The sequence below is a fragment of the Muntiacus reevesi genome, chromosome 3 (assembly GCF_963930625.1).
Source record: "Muntiacus reevesi chromosome 3, mMunRee1.1, whole genome shotgun sequence".
Taxonomy (NCBI): domain Eukaryota; kingdom Metazoa; phylum Chordata; class Mammalia; order Artiodactyla; family Cervidae; genus Muntiacus; species Muntiacus reevesi.
The window spans coordinates 175,475,029-175,490,979 of record NC_089251.1 but is presented as its reverse complement, the minus strand read 5'-3'; the positions used below and the strand labels follow the sequence as shown (position 1 = coordinate 175,490,979).

At 36.7% G+C, this 15,951-nt stretch overlaps 1 protein-coding gene across 1 annotated transcript in view; it reads left to right on the top strand.

The window, feature by feature from the left end:
• ADGB (androglobin) overlaps positions 1 to 15,951 on the top strand; it is a 170,472-nt gene that overhangs the window by 9,485 nt on the left and 145,036 nt on the right. Inside the window, exon 2 of the mRNA XM_065927758.1 lies at positions 11,217 to 11,373. Within this exon, the coding sequence (XP_065783830.1) occupies positions 11,217 to 11,373 (157 nt within the window). The remainder of the gene's footprint in view (positions 1 to 11,216; positions 11,374 to 15,951) is intronic.

Here is a 15,951-nt window from a genome sequence, read left to right as displayed (position 1 = left end):
GCTCCTTTTGTGTAGCTTTTGTATGGCTTCTTTCACTCATCATAATTATTCTGATATTCATTCATGTTATTGGCAACAATTAGTGCAGAATTAATATTATTTCTTTCTTAAATATTTCATAGACTTCACCAGTGAAGCCATTTGGGTTTGGAGTTTTCTTTTTTTTTTTTTTTATTTGGAGTTTTCTTTGTGGGAATATGTTTAATGCTAAATTCACTTTGTTAATAAATAAATACAGGGATACTCAACATTTCCAATCCAATCTATCTCTTTTTACAGAGTATTCTTAGTTTGTATTCTTTAGGAAACTGATCCATTTCATCTAAGTTATCAAATATATGGACATAACATTGTTTGTAATATTTCTTTATTATCTTTTAAATGTCTGTGGGGTTGATAGTAATGTCTACCTTTCCATTTCTGATTGGTAGTTTGTATCTTCTCATATTCCTGATCAATCTGACTAGAGTTTAATCAATCAAAGAACTAGCTTTTTGATTTGCTGGTTTTTCTTGATCATTTTGTTGTTTTCTGATTCTATTAATCTGCTCTCATGTTTTATTGTTAATTTATCTTAGATTTAACTTGCCTACTTCTTCCCCATTTCTTAAGGTGGAAATAGTACATAGTTCCAAGATTTGACTCTTCTCTAATGTAAATAAATATCTTTTACTATAAATTTCCCCTATTGCTTTAGTGGCATCCTGTACATTTTAATGTGTTATATTTTCATTTTTATTCAATCCAGGTATTTCATAACTACCTTTTTGATTTCTTCTCTAGCACATTGTTTAATCACAAACATTTTATCTACATTCCAAATATCTTAAAAATTTCCAGGTTTTTTTGGCTAGAGATTTCTAATGTAATTTCCATTGGCCAGAGAACATACTTTGTATGACTTGAATTCTTTTAAATTTATTGAGACTTGTTTGATGTCTCAGATTATGATCTGATTTGACAAATGATATTTTCTTGAAAAGAAGATGTGTCTGTCTTGATGAAGTGTTATATAAATGTCAATTAAGTCAATTTTAATGGATAGTATTCTATATTCTATATCTTCTACAGCCCTACTGATCAGTTTGTTCTATCAGATATTATGAATGATAGTTCTAATTTCCACTATATTTATGAATTTATCTTTTGATTCTTATAGGTCTATCTGATTTTGATTCATATATTAACAAAACTTTAGGTTTATTACATCATCTCAATGAATTTTCTTTTTCTAACATTATGAAATTAAAATTTTGAATCCTGATGATATTCGCTGTTCTGAAATCTTTTTATTAAAGCATTTGTTTTTATTAATGTGAGCATGTTCTTCCATCCCTTTATTCTTTGTTTATACATATACAAAGCATTTCTTATAGATATAGTAGGATCTTGATTTTTATCTAATCTTATAATCTGTCTCTTTTAATTTTGGTATCTAGACTACTTACATTTAATGCAGTTACTAATATTGCTAAGTTGAAATCTGTTATACCAACTAAAGTGGACATATGCCTCAGGTTTATTACTTAAATTCTACATTTTATTTTTAATTATTAAGGTGAGAAGTTTTAAAGCAGTATTTATAGGGGTACAAAGAAATAGAGGAAAACAATAGAATGGGAAAGACTACATATCTATTCAAGAAAATTAGAGATACCAAGGGAACATTTCACGCAAAGATGGGCTCAATAAAGGACAGAAATGGTATGGACTTAACAGAAGCAGAAGATATTAAGAAGAGGTGGCAAGAATACACAGAAGAACTACACAAAAAAGATCTTCACGACCCAGATAATCATGATGTATGATGACTCACCTAGAGCCAGACATCCTGGAATGTGAAGTCAAGTGGGTCTTAGAAAGCATCACTAGAAACAAAGCTAGTGGAGGTGATGGAATTCCAGTTGAGCTATTTCAAATCCTAAAAGATGATGCTGTGAAAGTGCTGCACTCAATATGCCAGCAAATTTGGAAAACTCAGCAGTGGCCACAGGACTGGAAAAGGTCAGTTTTCATTCCAATCCCAAAGAAAGGCAATCCCAAAGAATGCTCAAACTACTGCACAATTGCACTCATCTCACACGCTAGTAAAGTAATGCTCAAAATTCTCCAAGTCAGGCTTCAGCAATACGTGAACTGTGAACTTCCAGATTCTCAAGCTGGTTTTAGAAAAGGCAGAGGAACCTGAGATCAAATTGCCAACATCTGTTGGATCATCGAAAAAGTAAGAGAGTTCCAAAAAAACATCTCTTTCTGCTTTATTGACTATGCCAAAGCCTTTGACTGCATGGATCACAATAAACTGTGGAAAATTCTGAAAGAGATGGGAATACCAGACCACCTGACCTGCCTCTTGAGAAACCTGTATGCAGGTCAGGAAGCAACAGTTAGAACTGGACATGGAACAACAGATTGGTTCCAAATAGGAAAAGGAGTACATCAAGGCTGTATATTGTCACCCTGCTTATTTAACTTCTATGCAGAGTACATCATGAGAAACGCTGGGCTGGAAGAAGCACAAGCTGGAATTAAGATTGCCGGGAGAAATATCAGTAACCTCAGATATGCAGATGACACCACCCTTATGGCAGAAAGTGAAGAAGAATTAAAGAGCCTCTTGATGAAAGTGAAAGAGGAGAATGAAAAAACTGGCCTAAAGCTCAACATTCAGAAAACTAAGATCATGTCATCCGGTCCCATCACTTTATGGCAATTAGATGGGGAAACAATGGAAACAATAGCTGACTTTATTTTGGGGCTCTCCAAAGTCACTGCAGATTGTGATTGCAGCCACAAAATTAAAAGACGCTTACTCCTTGGAAGGAAAGTTATGACCAACAGAGATAGCATATTAAAAAGCAGAGACATTACTTTGCCAACAAAGGTTTGTCTAGTCAAGGCTATGGTTTTCCCAGTAGTCATGTATGGATGTGAGAGTTGGACTATAAAGAAAGCTGAGCACTGAAGATTTGATGCTTTTGAAATATGGTGTTGGAGAAGACTCTTGAGGGTCCCTTGGACTGCAAGGAGATCCAACCAGTCCATCCTAAAGGAGATCAGTCCTGGGTGTTCATTGGAAGGACTGATGCTGAAGCTAAAACTCCAATACTTTATCCACCTGATGTGAAGAACTGACTCATTTGAAAAGACCCTGATGCTGGGAAAGATTGAGGGCAGGAGGAGAAGGGGACGACAGAGGATGAGATGATTGGATGGCATCACCGACTCAATGGACATGGGTTTGGGTAAACTCCAGAAGTTGGTGGTAGACAGGGAGGCCTGGCGTTCTGCGATTCATGGGTTTGCAAAGAGTCGGACATGACTGAGCGACTGAACTGAACTGATAGAGATGTATCCACAAATAATACATTGTAACTGTGAATAGAATTCTTTACTTTAAAATAAAATTCCAAATTGAGTATACTTGCCAGTGTATATTGCTTCCTAGGGACACACTGGTAAAGAATCTGCCTGCAAATGCAGGAGACACAAGAGACACAAGTTCGCTCCCTGGGTCAGGAAGATCCCTGGAGGAGGAAATGGCACCCCACTCCAGTATTCTTGCTTGGAAAATTCCATGGACAGAGGAGCCTGGTGCACTACAGTCCATTGGGTCACAAAGATATTATATTTTTTAAAATTGGCTTTTGATGTAATGGAGACATCATGATAACAGAAGTTTTAATTGAAAGAATGCAGCTTCCAGATATTATGAAGATTACCTCAAAAAAAGACATTCTTAATTACATTGTGCTCACTTTTGAGTTGTATTGCAACTTCAGTCTTCCTTGAACTTCCTCTCTTAAACAGTTGTCTGTTATGAGTAAATGCTAAATAACATGTCTCTAAAAATAAAGCATTTTCTTGGTATAGTGGCCAAGTCACCAATAACTACAAATAAGGTTCAAGTGCCTCAACAAAATCCTTGATAGAGGCAGTCTGCCTACCTCGTGTTTCTCTCCCACCTGATTTCCCCTCGCCGTGTGCCACATGCTCATTCAGATACTCAAGAGTTCGTAATTCTCTGAACCCACACTGCTATTTCTTGCGTCTGTCTTGCATGCTGTTTTCCTTTCACATGATGTCCTTTCTCCTTTTTCAATCTGGAAAGTTTGTAGTTATCTTTCAAGACAGTTTAGATGCTATTTATTGCACGAAGTTTCTCCTAATTGCCTCATATAGGGCACAGTACCCCTTCTTTACCACCTGCGAATACTTCCATCTCTGCACATAGCACATTATTCTGAAATTTTCTGTTTACCTGCTTGCCTTACAAAATAAACTCAAGAACACAGATATATATCTACACGTCTGTAACCCCATCATCTAGTGCTTGTTTTACAGCAGGTGTTCAACAAATGTGAGGTAAAAATAAGCGAACTGTAGGTTGAGATTCCTTTCTCGTTCTGAAATAGTGTTTTTTTCTAAAATGTTTTATTCTCCAGTCTTATTTGTTCATTTGATCTTAGTTTTCAAAATTCTGTGTTCCCTATTTCCCTTCTGCCCCAAAGCATAGTGAGTTGTTCCCTAATGTCAGATCTACTCCTGTTCCCTTCCTAGTTTGGAAGTTTTATATTTTATTTCTTGAAATATCCCTTGCAATAGGCTGAATGTCTGTGTACCCCAAAATGCATCTGTTGAAACCCTTATCCCATTGTGATGGTATTTGGAGCTGAGGCTTTGGGAAGTAATAAGGTCATAAGTGAGAAGCTGTCATGCTTGGGATTAGTGCCCTTATAAGAAGAAGCCGGAGAGTTATCTACCTCTTTGCTCCATATGAGGACACAATGAGTAGTCAGTCATCTGTAAAGCATAAGAAGGCTCTCATCAAAACCTGACCATGCTGGCACCATGATGTCAGACTTCCAGACTCCAGAACTGTGAAAAATATATTTCTATTGTTCATAAACCACTGATTCTATGGTATGATGTTATAGCAGCCCAAATTGACTAAGACATTCCTCAATTTGGTTTTTTTCCCCCCCACACTGCATGGCATGTAGGATTTTAATTCCCCTACCAATGGAAGGCAGAGTCCTTAACCACTGAACCTCCAGGGAAATTCTAACAATCCTTGTTCTTTTAAAATACACTCATTTTTAAGTATTTTCCTACGAAGTCCACAGTTAGTATTATTCCTAAAGAAAATTCAAGCACACTGGTGTCTGTCAGAATTCCCTCCCTTTCCCATCTCTTTTATTTTGGATACTTTCAAAAGCATGAAGTCATTATCATCATTATTTGTCTATACGAAATAACTGTTTAGAATTTTACCAAAATGTTACAGTGATTCATTTATTTACCATTGCAAACTTGTATTCCACACTTTACTTCTAGATTCATGTCTATTTTCCTAAAGATAAATCCTTCATTACTTTTTGGGGGGGAGGGGGAGAGAATCTGTTATGGTAAATTCACATATTAAAAATGTTTTTATCTAATTTAAAATAAATGTTTCTATCTTATTTTTGACTAAGAGTTTAATTGGGTCTTAATTCCAAGGTTGACAGTTATGTTACCTCAGCTTAGAAGACATTACTTCACTGCTTTATACCATCTACTATTTGCTGTCAACTTGATTGTGATTTATTTTTAGGTAACTGCTCAATTGTTCAGATTTTCATTTTCAGCATTGGCCTATAATTTCCAGCTGATAAACCTAGATTAAGAATTCCATCTCCTGACCTCTCACTTGTGGTTTGTTTTTGGTTGATGTGCTTTTTCCAATCTGAAGACGTCTTTCTGAATTCTGAGCATTTTTGAGCAGTAATATCATAAAATATTTCTCCTAAACACCCTCCCCCACCCCCCACAATTTTAACCATTTCATCCTTCTGAGAATGATCTATCTACTTGTCATTTCACATTTTCTCTTTATCTGTCTATGCAAGAACTTGATTTTTTTTAAAATTTTACCTTCTAAATAATTAGTCCTCTTCAGCTTTATTTAGTCTACTCTTTCAATATCTGAAGTTTTCATTACTAAAACTTTCCAATGTCTATTTTTTATATTGGTCTTATTTTTTGTTTGCTTGTTTAGTATCTTCTTGTTCTCATTGTAAAGCAGAAACATTTCTTCCTTTATCTCTTTGGTAATCCTAAATATATTCATTTTAAATATCTTTTAAATCTGCTACAGTATCTTTCCTTGAGTGTGATTTCCTGACTGTCCTTTGAGTTTTAAGTTTCCTTCTTTCTTTTTTTGCTTTGTATTGTTCATATTTTGTAGATATTTTAAACTAATCCATGCTATTTTCTGCCATTAGGTTTGGATGGTTTTTAGGATGAGTCTCTTCCTACCCATTCTGACATTCCACAGGGATGCTCTAGTGAAAAGGACAGAATAGTTGTTACATTATTAAACTACTTTCCATCAATTGGCAAGTAGCTGCTTTTCTGAACTCCCTGAAGAATATTTCTCTTTTCCGATCAGTGGGAGCATTCTTACAACACCCTTGCTTCCAGTCAAGTCTTACCATGGGAAGACTTTTCTCCCATGAATGAAGTGCTATTCCTGGTACCCCATTCATAGAGGTAGAGAGCCACTTCATCCCCATTTCCCCCCTTTTGGCCAGCCTATTTCCTTGTGGAATCACAGGAAATTGATGTATTGCCTCTTACACCATAAACTGTAGGGGAGTTATTCCAGACTTAGTTCAAAGCTGGGAGCTCATGAATACTCTAGCCACTTGTGCCTGCATGCTCAGTTGCTCAGTCGTGTCCGATTCTTTGTAAGCTATGAGCTGTCGCCCACCAGGCTCCTCTGTCCATGGGATTCTCCAGGCAAGAATACTGGAGTGGGTTGTCATTTCCTCCTCCAGGGGATCTTCCTGACCCAGAGATTGAACCCATGTCTTCTGCATTGGCAGACATGTTCTTTACCACTGAGCCACCAGGGAAGCCCACTCTAGCCACTTGCTCATTCAAGAAGCCTGTTTCTGGTCTCCTGACATTTGCAGTGTGAATTCAGCTCTTTTTCCAAAATAAACTTTTAAGCTTACTCAATTCCAGTTCCCAGTACTTGCTTGTGGATTACACTATTCCAGCCCTCAAACCACCACTAGAAGTTCTTTCTGTAATTAGTCCATTAACTTTTTTAAAAAATTTGAGGTATGACTGACATATAATATTATATTAGTTTCAGCTATGAGCATCATGGTTTGATATTTGTATACATTGTGAATGAAAACCACAATAAGTCTAGTTAGCATGTCACAGTACATGGTTGTACATATTTTTCCTTGTGATGTGAATTTTTAAGATCTACATTGTTGGTAACTTTCAAAGCTACAGCAGTGTATTATTAACTACAGTCACCATGTTAATCAATACATGGTCATGACATTTACTTTGTGTAGAAAGTTTGCATGTTTTGATCATTTACATCCATTTTGCCCGTCCCTCACGCTCTGCCTCTAGCAACCAGCCATTCATATTTTTAATAACTTTCAATCATGGTGAATTCATTTTAATAATGAAATATACAATTATTTTAACACCTTTGTATGTGTTGCCCACTTTATGTATCATTTTCATGTCAGGTGTCTGACTTGGTCCTCTGTTGTAAATTTGCTTCTTTTGTGTTTGCTCTCTTTTCCCCAGGAGAACCTTTACATTTTGTATTTCTGCTCTGGAAACCAGTCCCTCACCTGGCTTTCTAGAATTTTCTTCCCTCTAAACATTGGTTTCCTTTGGAATATCATTTGGCATTTGGAATATATACGGGTCCCAAAGAGTTGAACATGACTGAGTGTCTGAGCATATTTTATACTATAAACGATCCTTGTTGACTTTTGCTAATTTATTTTTTAAAACAATAAATTTCCACAGATATGTTTTGTTTATAAATTGGGGGCCTCTCATAAAAGGATCAGGATGGTTCACTTATCTCAATAGCATATTTAGATTAACTGTGTAGAAGAAAGTGTTTAGTTAGTCATATAACTAGAGAAAATACTTACCTTCAAAATCTTTTATAGTCATCTTTTATATAACTAGTCATCTTTTATATATATAGTCATCTTTTATATAACTAGTCATATAACTAGTTAGTCATATAACTAGAGAAAATACTTACCTTCAAAATCTTTTATACAACTTGTAATTCTAATGAATTAAATCACTTACTAGTATTGGGTATATTGCTATATGCATAGAATAACTCTGCATATACCTTTGATTTTTTCAGGGGCAGGTTTGATTTCTTTGCACCCTTCAATTATTTTAAAATTTATTTCCCAAAAGTACCAGTTCCTAAATCTTCAAAAGTCCTGGGTTACTTTTGTGTTTAAGGATTATCTTATTCTCAGAAATGATGAAATCAGGAATAATGGGCTTTGAATATTTTAAAGGATCCCAACTCTGCTAGCACAGTAGGTACATTCTGGCAATGATATTCAAAGGCACATAATGTGCTGAGAGTTTCCAAAGCAACACTTGTACGCAATCATTGGAAGTCTATGGTATATTTGACATTGGGCTGTATTTGACCACTACTTGTATTGTGTGTTTAGCACAATAGGGAGCTACTGAGCTAGTATAAAATATCTCTAATGAGATTCTTTCTAAGTGATCTTTAATATAGATGGAAATAAATTTGACATGTTACAAGGAAAGTAGGCCAATTAGTGATAAGGCTTAACAGCTTAAGGGAGGGAGCCAGTATATATTTACTTACACTTGACAGAATGAAGAGGAAAGCAAAACATTGTCTCAATAGAACCCTTTTGTTTAAATTAAATCTTCCTTTTACAAAATGAGTTTTTAGGGTTTTTGAACTTCCTAAATGAGGTAATTTTACCATGGTTTTAATGGATAAAAAACTGCTAATTTCTTTTTATCTGTAAGGTTGTACCAACATTGAGTAAAACAGAGGTACTATAATACACTAATTTATACCTTGATTTTTTTAAATTAATATTGTGAAAAATTGCCCCTTTTCCCTGATAACTATCAGAGTCATCCTTTTCATATTTTCTTACATGCTACTTAGAGCCACCCCTTTACAACATATGTATTATCAAACTTTCTTTTCCAACAAGATGGTGGATTCCAATTTGTAAAAATAATAACATCTGAAAACACATACATAAAGAAGTAAAAATGTTCAGGATCCAGAAATAAGAAGGGAACTGAAAGTCAGGATGACAGCTGGATTGCCAGGGAAATCTTATCAGTTTATGAAAGTGGAAACTTTTATTTAAAAAGATGTAGGGTAAGATCTTGATCCCCAGAGGAAAGGAAATGCTCTCACCTTAGATAAAGTCATGACTTTCCAGTTTAATCCTCTGTAAAAAGGTGAATGAGAAAATCCACCCAAGCACAGAGAAACTGATCTAGAGAGCTAGTGCTAATTACTAACTTTAGCTAACATAAAGAATGGGTTTATCTGCATCATCCCAAATTGCAGACAGCGACTGCAGCCGTGACATTAAAAGACGCTTGCTCCTTTGGAGCAAAGCTATGACAAAACTAGGTAGTTTATTAAAAAGCAGAGATACCACTTTGCTGACAAAGGTCTGTCTAGTCAAAACTACGGTTTTTCCAGTAGTCATGTACAGATGTGAGAGTTGGACAATAAAGAAGGCTGAATGCCAAGGAATTGATGCTTTCAAATTGCTATGCTGGGGAAGACTCTTGAGAGTCCCTTGGATTGCAAGGAGATCAAGCCAGTTAATCCTAAAAGAAATCAGTCCTGAATACTCATTGGAAGGACTGATGCTGAAGCTAAAGCTCCAATACTCTGGCCACCTTATGTGAAGAGCCGACTCACTGGAAAAAACCCTGATGCCGGGAAAGATTGAGGGCAAGATGAGAAGTGGGCAGTGGAGTATGAGATGGTTGGATGACATCATCAACTCAATGGACATGAGGCTGAGAAAACTCCAGGAGACAGTGAGGACAGGGAAGCCTGGAGTGCTGCAGTCCATGGGGGTGCAGAGTTGGATATGACTTAGTGACTGAACAACAACCACACTTCCTGATTGCTTTTCTCAGTTTTCTGTTTTTTCTTCTTCTCTTTGTATGGAGTACAAGGGCAGATATACAGATGCAGTAATTGATAGAATATTGGTTGTCCTAAGGAAATGACAAGATGTGCAAAGATTTGGCAAAAGGGCAGCCATCACAGTCTTGCTTATAATTGGGAATAATTTAAAAATTAAAAGCTTCAAATTTCCAAATAAAGAAAGTTAGTTAAATGAAAGACAATGTATCATACAATGGAATATTATGCAATCATTAAATTAGTATTTAGATACATAAACACTTATTTGCATGGAAACTATCAACAATATACTGATAAGTGGAAAAAAGCAATCTATAAAAGAGAACATGATGAATAATATCATTTTAAAAGAAAGATGTATATCCTTGTACATTAATCTGAGGGGATGAATACTTTTTAATGATGTGGTTTCTAGAATGATGTGAGTATGCTTTTCTTATTTATCTGATTTGTGTTTCTAAATTTTCTTTTAAAATGATGACCATAGTGGACATTTTATATTGGGAAAAATCCAAATTATAGTTGCACTCTTCTTCAGAAAGCTATTACTATAACTAATGTATTACTATTATACAAGTAAAGGATTTTTTGGGGCTGTGAATTATGTATAAAAATTCCCTGATGGCTCAGTCAAATAAAGAATCTGCCTGCCAATGCAGGAGACCTGGGTTCGATCCCTGGGTTGGCAACCCACTCCAGTATTCTTGCCTGGGAAATCCCATGGACAAAGGAGCCTGGTGGGCTATAGTCCATGGGGTTGCAAAAGTCAGACATGACTTAGCAACTAAACCATCACCATTCCCCTTCATTGTTGTTCCCCTTCTATGTTGATGATGAATGTCCTGCCTCAGAAAGTAAGGATTTGTTGTTCAGTTGCTAAGTTGTATCTGACTCTGCAACCCCATGGACTGCAGCACACCAGGCTCCCCTGTCCTTCTCTACCTCCTAGAGTTTGCTCAAATTCATGTCCATAGAGTCAGTGATGCTATAGAGGAGCTGATGCTCAAAATTTGCTTACAGAATAATCTCTTTGTGGCATTTCAGTCTTTAAGCCCTTAACATGTAGAAGTTGTCTATCTACAGGTATGACTGTATTGAGAAATACGTTTGTTATGTTTGCTAAGAAGATAATTAAATTTATTTCATGAAATTATCTAGTATTTTAACCTCAGAGATTTGAATTCAAACCACCTCCCCTCTCTGTCCCTAGTCAGTACCCTTTTGGCAGTAATGTACAACAGTCTGAACAGAAGAAGGGGAAATTTCCGATCTGGCCAGAATGGAGCGAAGCTGACATCAATGCTGAGAAGTGGGATGCGGGGAAAGGAGCGAAAGAAAAGGACAAGATGGGGAAGAGCCCTGTACTTGTGAGTAGGCTTGAATGTGGCTGGACTTCAGTTTGTTTTTTGATTGTAAGTGGAATAGGATTCGTTAACTTGTGCACGTGCTCACTCTTCTCCACAACCTCAATTAAAAAGAGAAATCTTGTCTTTGTCCACCTTGACTCCCCTCATCCTACCTTGTCTCTCCAGGTCTTTAGTCCTGAGCTTTGGTGAATTGCATTTAAGGAAATGGGAGGAGAGGAATGACCAAAAATTCATAAGAATGAAAGGAATAGAATAAGCTAGCTAATAGATTTCGAGAGACTTCCGAACCAGGTATTTAGAGATGTTGGTTTAGGAAATAAGAAGCCCCCATGAAATTGTGAGCTGTTATTTAGAGATTATAGGGAAGATAAATTTTTAAGAGATGTTACGAGGTAAGAATTGAATCCCTCTTATATCTGTACCCCAAGATATTCCGGTAAAAATCTCGGTCACTCTTCATTTACCTGTGAATTTTTTTTTAAGATTTTTTTTAATGTGGATCATTTTTAAAGTCTTTATTGATTTTGTTTCAGTATGGATTCTGTTTTATTTTTTGCTTTTTTTGTTTTTTGGCCATGAGACGTGGGATCTTAACTCCTTAACTAGGGATCGAACTTGTACCCCGTGCCTTAGAAGGCAGTGTCTTAACCCCTGACCACCAGTAAAGTTCCTACCTGTAGCTTTTAAACATGGTGTGTCCCTGAGATTGGATCTGAGAATTGAGTTCCTACATTTTCCAGTTAAATCGCTTACTTAAGTATATTTATTTCTAAAATCCTCTTTGTAGAAAATACTAGTCTGGGTTTCATTTTAAATATGGCCCATTTATTTGAAGCAGTAGTTCATTCAACAGAAGTACTTTTAGAACACAGTACAATTTTCAAAACACAAAATTGACATAATGGCTAGGTTGAACTCTATTGTCTTTATTTGCAAAGAACTCTCAGAAATGCTACTTATTAGCATTTACATTTTGTTCACAAAGTGCAAAATCACAAACTGCATGATTCATATCAGTAATTTGTTTACACAAAAGGCAGTAAATATAATTAACTTCTGACATTGTTAGTATTTAAACAATTTCAAATAACAATGTGTGAGATAATGTATTTTTTGCACCATACCTAAGGTAATTATGAAATGTTTAGATGCAAAGGACTTTTGAACTCTCTGGGTTCAAATGAAAACGGTCATGTTTTACATATTTTAATAGAAATTCAGATCTTATAGGGATTGTTTGGGAATTTTCATCGGCAAGATAGATTTTGCAAATTCTCAGTTGAGCAGCTGAGCACTGGGAAAAATTCAGAAATAAGTCACTCCAAATTATAAAGAAGCAATGGGGAAGAGAAGAACAGAGCACCTGAAAACTCTGAAATAGGGAATGAGATACAAAATAATATTTTAAAGACCTTACAATATAAGCATGCTTTTATCAGATGATTATGAAAAATTCTTGCAGATCTCTAGAAGGTCAGGTGTTAAATTCTGAAAATTTTCAATGTTATTGACAAGGGTAAGTCTATTGAAAGAAAATTTATCAGAAGAAAACCACTGAGACTGAAGTGGTAATAAGTGTGCTGGTCACTTGATGTTCATTTTATTTGGGGGTGACACATAGGACTATTGCTGGATGCTGTATGAAACTGCATGCTTTGGGAAGCTCTCCCCTCATACTACTGCTGTGAATAGAGGCTATTCCACTGGAACTTGACATTTCAGAACTTAGCCAGTACCCCATTCTTCCAATGCAACTTTCAGAAGGTAGGAAAGCACAGCTCAAATCCTGGTTGTTATGACAATGCAAAGCGGTGCCATCTGAGATGGAACCCTGCTTCCACCCCCAGTTCTGTTCCACAAGCTCAGCATTCATGGCTCAGGGAGCTACAATTTCTCCACTGGAGTGAGTCATGGACACACCAAGTCTTGTGATTGCATTTTATGATATGGTGGCACATAAACTCATTCCAATCCCAAAGAAAGGCAATGCCAAAGAAAACTACCGCATAATTGCACTCATCTCACATACTAGTAAAGTAATGCTCAAAATTCTCCAAGCCAGGCTTCAGCAATACATGAACCGTGAACTTCTAGATGTTCAGACTGGTTTTAGAAAAGGCAGAGGAACCAGACATCAAATTGCCAACATCTGTTGGATCATTGAAAAACCAAGAGAGCTCCAGAAAAACATCTATTTCTGCTTTATTGACCATGCCAAGCCTTTGACTGTGTGGATCACAGTAAACTGTGCAAAATTCTGAAAGAGATGGGAATACCAGACCACCTGATCTGCCTCCTGAGAAACCTGTATGCAGGTCAGGAGCAACAGTTGGAACTGGACATGAACAACAGACTGGTTCCAAATAGGAAAAGGAGTACGTCAAGGCTGTATATTTTCACCCTGCTTATTTAACTTACATGCAGAGTTCATCATGAGAAACGCTGGGCTGGAAGAAGCACAAGCTGGAATCAAGATGCTGGGAGAAATATCAATAACCTCAGATATGCAGATGACACCACTTTTATGGCAGAAAGTGAAGAAGAACTAATGAGCCTCTTGATGAAAGTGAAAGAGGAGAGTGAAAAAGTTGGCTTAAAGCTCCATTCAGAAAATTAAGATCATGGCATCTACTTCCATCACTTCATGGCAATTAGATGGGGAAACAGTGGAAACAGTGGCTGATTTTATGTTTTTGGGCTCCAAAATCACTGCATATGGTGATTACAGCAATGAAATTAAAAGACACGTATTCCTTGGAAGGAAAGTTATGACCAACCTAGATAGCATATTAAAAAGCAGAGATATTACTTTGCCAACAAAGGTCCATCTAGTCAAGGCTATGGTTTTTCCAGTAGTCATGTATGGATGTGCGAGTTGGACTATAAAGAAAGCTGAGCATGGAAGAATTGATGGTTTTGAACTGTGGTGTTGGAGAAGACTCTTGAGAGTCCCTTGGACTGCGAGGAGATCCAACCAGTCCATCCTAAAGAAGATCAGTCCTGGGTGTTCATTGGAAGGACTGATGTTGAAACTGAAACTGAAGCTGAAACTCCAATACTTTGGCCACTTGATGTGAAGAGCTGACTCATTGGAAAAGACCTTGATGCTGGGACAAATTGAAGGCAGGAGGAGAAGGGGATGACAGAGGATGAGATGGTTGGATGGCATCACTGACTCGATGGACATGAATTTGGTAACTCCGGGAGTTGGTTATGGACAGGGAGGCCTGGCATGCTGTGGTTCATGGGATTGCAAAGAGTCGGACACGACTGAGCAACTGAACTGAACTGAGATGACCATTTCCTGTAAGTCCATGGTTAGGTCTCAATTCCTCACCTAAGTGATTGGAAGGAAAGGATATGGTGAGTGAACAAAATAGAGAATTGTATGATAAAGTACAGCAAGGTAGATGTAAGAAATATACCTAAAGCAACATGACAAGAAAAGAGTACCGTTAACAATAGGAGAGGCTCAAATCCTGGAGAAAAGGGAATCACAATGAGATGAGCCCCAAGTCATGCATTAATTCAAGGTATGGAAAGTAGAGACCATGAAGACAGTAGTGGCCTGGAGCTTGTGTCAGTTTTTCTGGGTTGAAGTGAAGAAGGATATTGTCTGAAGCTGCCAAAGCAGACCTTGAACCCAGATCCCAGGGTTAACTATGGAGAAGTGATCTGAAAATTTTGCATACAATTTTATCTTGAGACATCTATGTACCTCATAAGCTATGTATGTGAAACTTTTGCTGCAGGGCAAATGAGTAAAAAACAGCAGTCTGGAAGCTAAATAACTGAGACAAAATTTCATAATGATAGCTAGAGATTGGAATTTCGTGTGCACCAAGTGAGCTTGATAAGCACTCCAGACTTTCCATTAGTGTCCCAACATGGCTACAGCATTCCATAGTGAGTAAGGATAAGCAAAAGAACATCAGCCCTCCCAAATCCTAAGACCCAGTGTTGACACGGTCAAATTCACCTTGCATTCTGACTGTCAGAAGGGAATAAATTCCTCCTCTTGGGAGGAAGACATCATCATTTAGAACTTGTATATATTTTTATATCCAGTATATAGTGTACACTCAAAATTTCCCAGACAGGTAGAAAAACAGAACCAAGTTTCTAAAAATCAAGAGACTAAAAAGCAAGAGGAAAAAAAACAGATAATAGAAACAGATTTAGAAGGAACTCAGGATTTTCAGATAGGGTGCCTTAAAATTTTTAAGTTAATAATTTTAGGGGGAAAAAAGCAATGTAAGGGAACCCCAGAAGTCTAGTACTTCTCTTGGAAAAACATCAGTCTATCTTTTAAACTCATTCTTCTATCATTTTGACTAGATGTCGGAGTTGCCTTTGTCTTCATTTGAATTATTCCAGTATGTTAAATGTGACAATAAATCATATGCTTCAGATACACAGAAATGTATTAGGTTTAACTCTCAGACAATGTCCTCAAATATAACCTATTTCTCAAGCCACATGAGTGTTAGGATAAACATATAATGAAAATCAAAACAGTATTTATTTGATTCATCCCCATTAACTGAGGGGAAATTTAATCTCTGCCCCCACCACAGA